This window comes from Gymnodraco acuticeps, unplaced genomic scaffold, assembly GCF_902827175.1.
Source record: "Gymnodraco acuticeps unplaced genomic scaffold, fGymAcu1.1, whole genome shotgun sequence".
NCBI classification, from domain to species: domain Eukaryota; kingdom Metazoa; phylum Chordata; class Actinopteri; order Perciformes; family Bathydraconidae; genus Gymnodraco; species Gymnodraco acuticeps.
Window position 1 is genome coordinate 69,158 of NW_022990475.1, and position 6,604 is coordinate 75,761.

Sequence of the window (6,604 nt, forward strand, 5' to 3'; positions counted from 1 at the left end):
TTATTGGCTAAGCAGCCTGTGTCCTTAAAGAAGGTAAACAGACATCAAGGTTTGTCCTGTATGTCACATCTTGGCGTCTATGACAATTATTTCCATAACAATAGGTAAATACACATCTGAGTTGACAAATATGACATGTGGGGTTCCTCAAGGCTCCATCTTGGGGCCTCTTTAACATCTACATGCTACCACTGGCTCAGATAATGAAAAACAACAAAATAAGTTACCATAGCTATGCGGATGACACACAAATTTACGTAACAATTTCACCAGGAGACTATGCTCCAATTCAAACACTGAGTAAGTGCATTGAACAAATCAATGACTGGATGTGTCAGAACTTTCTCCAATTAAACAAAGATAAAACTGAAGTAATGGTTTTTGGAGCCAAGTCAGAACGTATAAAAGTTAGTGCTGAGCTTCAGTGTGCAATGTTCAAAACAACAGATAAAGCCAGAAATCTAGGTGTAGTCATGGACTCTGACCTGAGTTTCAACAGTCACATTAAAACAGTTACTAAATCAGCCTACTATCACCTAAAGAATATATATAGGATTAAAAGACTAATGTCACAGCAGGATTTGGAAAAACGTGTCCATGCTTTTATCTTCAGTAGACTCGACTACTGCAATGGTGTCTTTGCAGGTCTCACTAAAAAATATATTAGAAAGCTGCAGCTAATTCAGAACGCTGCTGCTCGAGTCCTCACTGACACTAAGAAAGTGGATCACATCACTCCTGTTCTGAAGTCTTTACACTGGCTTCCTGTGTGTCAAATAATAGATTTAAAAAATACTGCTGCTGGTTTATAAAGCTTTGAATGGTTTAGGCCCAAAATATATTTCTGACCTACTGCTAAATTATGAACCATCCAGATCTCTCAGGTCTTCAGGGACTGGTCAGTTTTCTGTCCCCAGAGTCAGAACTAAACATGGAAAAGCAGCGTTTAGTTATTATGCTCCAAATATCAGGAACAAACTCCCAGAAACCTGCAGGTCCGCTACAACTCTGACTACTTTTAAATCCAGACTAAAGACTTTTCTTTTTGCCGCTGCTTTTAATTGAACTATTCACATCTTAAACTGCACTGTAACTTTTATACATGTATTTTTTCTTTTAATGTTTCTTTTATTATCTTTTATTTTTGATGACTGATTTTAAATGCCATTTTCTTAATGTCTTTCGTTTTTTGTAAAGCACTTTGAAGTGCCTTGTGTTGAAAGGTGCTATATAAATAAACTTGCCTTGCCTTGCCTTTAGTTGAAAGCCCAGTGGTCTGTTCATCTGTCATACTGATCAGAAAGTCAATAACTGTGTTGTTATTAGCATCTGGTTAGCTAGCTATGCTAACGAAAATAAGAAGCTTTTTCTACAACCAGTGAGGTAAAGGCACATCTTTATATGATCATTATTATAGTTGTAAAAAAATAAGAGAATAAAGTAAACAGGTATAAAATACTATATGACAGTAAAAAAAGTTGTTATTAATAAACAAGAATACAGTTTGAAAGGGGAGTGATTTGTAAAATATCCATAAAGAAAAAGAAAATCTGCTTACAGTTCTGTTTCATATGGGTGTTGAGAGATGTATCCATAGATCTCTTAATGTTGCTCTCAAAGTGCACCAAATTGATGCTTTTAACTTCAACATTCAAAAAAATCTTCCTGGGGGAGTACACCCCCCTAGAGGAGGTTACACATGCCCACTTAAATCATGTTCACATGGATAGGAAACTCAATACATTTGCACACATCTTGTGTCCATATATTTCTGTTTGGGTGGTCATGCCACAACCGTGCAATGCATGAGTCATGGTAAAATATCTGGATGAAGAGGTTGAGTTTTCTTTGCACATCATGAAAGAAAGGCCGAATGAATGGGCTGTGATTTTAGTATTTTTAAGCAGAGGTCAATCATTTGTACGGCCCTCGGAGGATGTTGGAAAAATTGAAATGGCCCTTGAGAGGAAAAAGGTTCCCCACACCTGGTATAGACGGTTCGGTCACACGAGGCCGACGGGCCGACACAGAAACGCGGATAACGATAAAGGCTCCCAAGGTGGGTAGATCTGCGGACGAAACGCTCTGGGGGGCCAAATGGCTCCGTGTGTAATGATGATGCCATAGCCCTGCCTACCTCTGCTGCTTTTCCTCGCGTTACCCGCATCATTGCTGATGTGTTTCGCCAACAACAACAACAATGGCGGATCACAGGGTTGCGTTCGTGCTCCAGACGCTACTGACCATGCTACAGATATTAGTGCAAAATCTACAGCTCCTCTACCACAACCATCAGCAACAAGTGGACATGGAGAACTACATTACAACTCCACCGCGGAGAACAAACAGAAGGGCAACCAGGCAACCATGGCAACCTTGCTCGGGGGGTCTTATTCGCTGCTTTTGGTGTATTTTGTGGCGGAAGTACAGCGCCACTTACAGGCCCGGCATATGTGACCTGCTCTATCGAAATCAGTCGCATTGACCCGAAGACACATTTTGAGTTGTATACACTGCTGGAAAGAGGAGATTCCTAGCTTTCTAATGATATCAGGATTGTTTTTGTACTCCAAATATTAAGCGAAATATGTCACATTATATAATGACTGTCACCGAGTCATCATTTTGAGAAAAAGTTTTCTCTTCTCTGGAATCCATCGATCTGATTGATTATTAGCAGAGCAAATTATCAAAATACTACAGAGGGAATATATTTTCGTTTGGATTACTGGTCTGGGGAAGCTCGCGAGTGTGTGTGTGTATACGTGTGTGTGTGTGTTTATGTAATTTTGCGTTTGTGTGTATTGTGTTTGTTTCCCGGGGAAAACCCTCACGAGAAACACCGGCTGTTGTTATGCCTGCTGTGACGTTAAGTTACTCTACACTGCGGAAGAGCAGATTGCGAATGAGAGGTGCCTGTCATCTTCCCTTTACAAGCTTCAAAAATGTATTTATCGTGTGATTTTGGAAATAAAAGTTTCATATTCTGAAAGCCAAGACTTTGTTTATTTAAAATCAAACAAAACACCCAAACCCCGAAAAAATAGTTTTTTACGCAAATCCACGTTTATTTTGAAATGAGCCGTTGCGACTTCCGACTGATTTCGATAGAGCGGGTCACATTATGTACTACAGCGTTTCCAGCGGGTCGAGCGGTCTCGTGTGGACGGACACGTTTCTTGAGCCGTTTCCGTGTGGGCGGAAGATTTTTTTGCAAACGACTACAGTTCGTTTTCGTTTTGTCTCCGTTTCGTCTCCGTGTAAACAGGGCCTAAGAGAGCGTGGGGAAAAAAGAGGGTCAGAAAGAGGATTAGGGCCACATGTGACCTTTTTTTGAAAAATTCGACCAAAAATAATTTGTATCTTTTATTCAGAGGAAACTTTTCTGAATTCTGACTTTACTCTCAGATCTATGATTATATATATATGTAAAAAATAAAATATATATATATTTTATTTTTTATTCATTTTATTTTTTGATTCTGAAATACAGAAGAGGATGAGGACCACATGTCCTATCTTTTGGATCTGACCAAAACTGATTATTTCTTTTGAGTAATAAATCAAAATTCTTACTTAAATCTCAGATCTATGAAGACTGATTCTTAATGTTTTCATGAAAATAAATAAAATATATTTTATAAATATATATAAGTCAGATTTCTGAGATTTTCTTTAAAAATAAATAGAAAATCTGAAAAAAGTTCAATTTAATCAGAATTCTGACCAGCACCAGGGGAGGCAGCCATAATCTCTGCCGCAAGTGAGCCCACAGGTTCTTGTTGCTACTGTTATTCTACGCAGAGACGGTAGCGGTAGACGCAAACAACAAGCTAGACTTTTGAAACTAGAGGAAGATAAGGAGGACTTTTACAAAAAAGTAATAGAGATTGTTGTCCAGAAGGATAGCATGGACTTCATCTTCAAGTCAAGGTAAGACCACAAATGTAATGAAAATGGGATCTTACTAAGAAAGAACAATCCAATATTTAGATTGTGGGTATCCTTTTGTTGAACAGTCTGTTTAAAATGAATCGAAGCATCAGACCAAAAAAGCTTTTGAAAATAACAGAATATTTCGATTAAGGTCAGAATATAATATTTGTAAATCTGTGCCTCACCAGCCATGAACCTCACCGCACGTCACTGCTCTCAATGTTATTTGTTGTTGTGTGTAACTGTCTCCATCTTTGTCCTAGAGCTTATTGGGGACATAGCAGTAAAAAAAGAACTACATATATTTAAAATGCAACTCAACTTAGTGCAGCTTCACTGGAGAGGAGAGATCATTCATTTTAACATTAAAAACAAAAACTGAGATTTTTACTTTTGTCCTCTTAGCTCTTTTATTAACAAGAAAAACCCCAACATTTTATATTTTTTACAGACATGTAAATGTGGCACTCGTCACATCTTGAAAATAGAAATACAATTTATTACAAACTCAACCTGTTTTTTGACTTTTCTTTTAATGTGTTTTCTTTCCTTCTTCAAACTTTCATTTATGCATTCAACACATTGAGACTTAATCAAAAATAAAAGACCTTTAGAATAAAATATTTACATTAAGAAGCTCTGGTGCTTTCTCTCTAAAGACTTATGCTTTACAAGAGAAACAACAACATACAAATATATCAATATTTAACAAATATTTAGAGCAAAGTTTACATTTCCATGCAGAGAAATATGAGTAGAGGTTAACAGAAACCCTCCTGAGCAGTGACAGCCTCCATGGCTCAACAGACACAGGAAGGAGCGCCGCCTAAAGAAACTCCAACATCTACAGAACAACTCATGAGAAGATGTTAAAGCACATCCCATAATGTTTGATTGACAGCTGATCTCTGTGCAGTGAAGACATGAACAATCAGCTCTCAGCAACAATGATGGACACAATGAGTTTAAGAAGTAGAAGAGTTCCTCAAATGACTTCAGGCTATTTCAGTTTACAAAACTCAGCTGTGGGTCCATAATCACAAAGCCAAACTCCAGCATGTAGCGGCTGAGTGAATGTGGTCTGGACTCTGAGGAGGAGAGTCATGGTTTCAGAGATGCTGTAGAAGGACAGAATACCTGCTCTGTGATCCAGGTACACTCCTACTCTGGAGGACTGAGGACCTGAGACGGGAGTGTCGATACTGTTGTAACGAAATGTATAACTGTTTTGGTTACACTCTAAGGACCAAGATGTGTCATTGAGCCCAAAGAAACATTCCTTCCCTGCTCTGATGATATTCTTGTATGCGACTGCTACATCAACTCCTCCCCCTCTCCACTCCACCTCCCAGTAACAACGTCCAGTCAGACTCTCTCTACTCAGGACCTGAGGATAATCAGTGAATCTGTCTGGATGATTAGAATAAGACTGCAGTTGTTCCATGAGTGTTGCTTTTCTGCCCCCCTCAGATATTATCAGCTGTGTGTTTGCTGTGTTTGGATCCAGTGTGATCTCCTGTGAATATTTTAAGAACCCAGCTCTGGTGGTGGGCTCTGCTGCTGACAGTAAAACATCCACTTCAGTCAGTGAGACGTTTGTCCATTCCTCTCTCAGGACGTCCTGTAGTTTGTCTCTGACTGCTGACAGGGCCGCCGTCACGTCCTCAAAGTAGCTCAGAGGACGGATGTTGATGCTGGAGGAGTGTGTAGCTTCACTGAGGGCTGGCAGTGAGGGGTAGCTGTGCAGAAACTGGTTGTGATCCTCTGTGTGAGACAGCAGCTTCAGCTCAGCGTCTCTCCTCTTCAGCTCAGCCATCTCCTGCTCCAGCTTCTCCTGAAGCTCTCGGACTCGACTCACTTCACTCTTCTGCTGGGATCTGAGCTGCTGCTTCACATCAGAGCTTATTTTCTCCATGAGACGGATCAGCTCAGTGAACATCTTCTCACTGTCCTCCACTGCTTTATCAGCAGAGCCATTGACGGCCTCCACCTCCTGCTGAAGCAGCTTCACCTCCTTCTCTCTGTCCTGGATTCTCTGCTGGATGTTTAGTCGACTCCCCTCCAGCTCTCTCTGCCTCTCAGTCCTCTCTGCTGCAGCTGACACCGTGTCGTGGCCTTTGTGTTCGTCCACAGAGCAGAGATAACAGATACACTGCTGATCAGTGTGGCAGAACATCTTCATCACCTCGTCGTGACAAGAGCAGATGTTCTCCTGGAGCTTCTTGGAGGGCTCCACCAGCTTGTGTTTCTTTAATTGAACTACGTCATAATGACACTGGAGGTGTTTGTCACAATAAGAGGCCAGACACACGAGGCAGGACTTACAGGCTCTCAGTTTTCTCCCAGTGCAGGCATCACAGGCCACATCTTCAGCTCCAGCATAGCAGTGATCAGCAGGAGCAGCTTGGAGTCCAGTCTTCTTCAGCTCCTCCACTAAAGCTGCTAACATGGTGTTCTTCAGCAGGACAGGCCTCGGTGTGAAGCTCTGCTTACACTGAGGGCAGCTGTGGATCTCCTTCTCATCCTCTCCGTCCCAGAAGCCTGTAATACACTTCATGCAGTAGCTGTGTCCACAGGGAGTAGCCACCGGATCCTTCAGTATATCCAGACAGATAGAACAAGAGAAGGTTTCCCGGTCCAGCTGAACTCCTTTCTGCGCCATTTCACC

The 6,604-nt window shown here is 41.0% G+C and overlaps 1 protein-coding gene across 1 annotated transcript; it reads right to left on the minus strand.

Annotated features, from left to right (window-relative positions):
• Positions 1-4,482: 4,482 nt before the first annotated feature.
• LOC117552650 (tripartite motif-containing protein 16-like) lies at positions 4,483-6,604 on the minus strand. Its single transcript, XM_034226225.1, has one exon. It carries the CDS (start codon positions 6,596-6,598, stop codon positions 4,937-4,939), a length of 1,662 nt encoding a protein of 553 aa, XP_034082116.1. The 5' UTR covers positions 6,599-6,604; the 3' UTR covers positions 4,483-4,936.

Bases quoted from the DNA above. Each gene is read 5' to 3' on its own strand.
- LOC117552650 (XM_034226225.1), bottom strand. From the start codon at position 6,598: ATGGCGCAGAAAGGAGTTCAGCTGGACCGGGAAACCTTCTCTTGTTCT.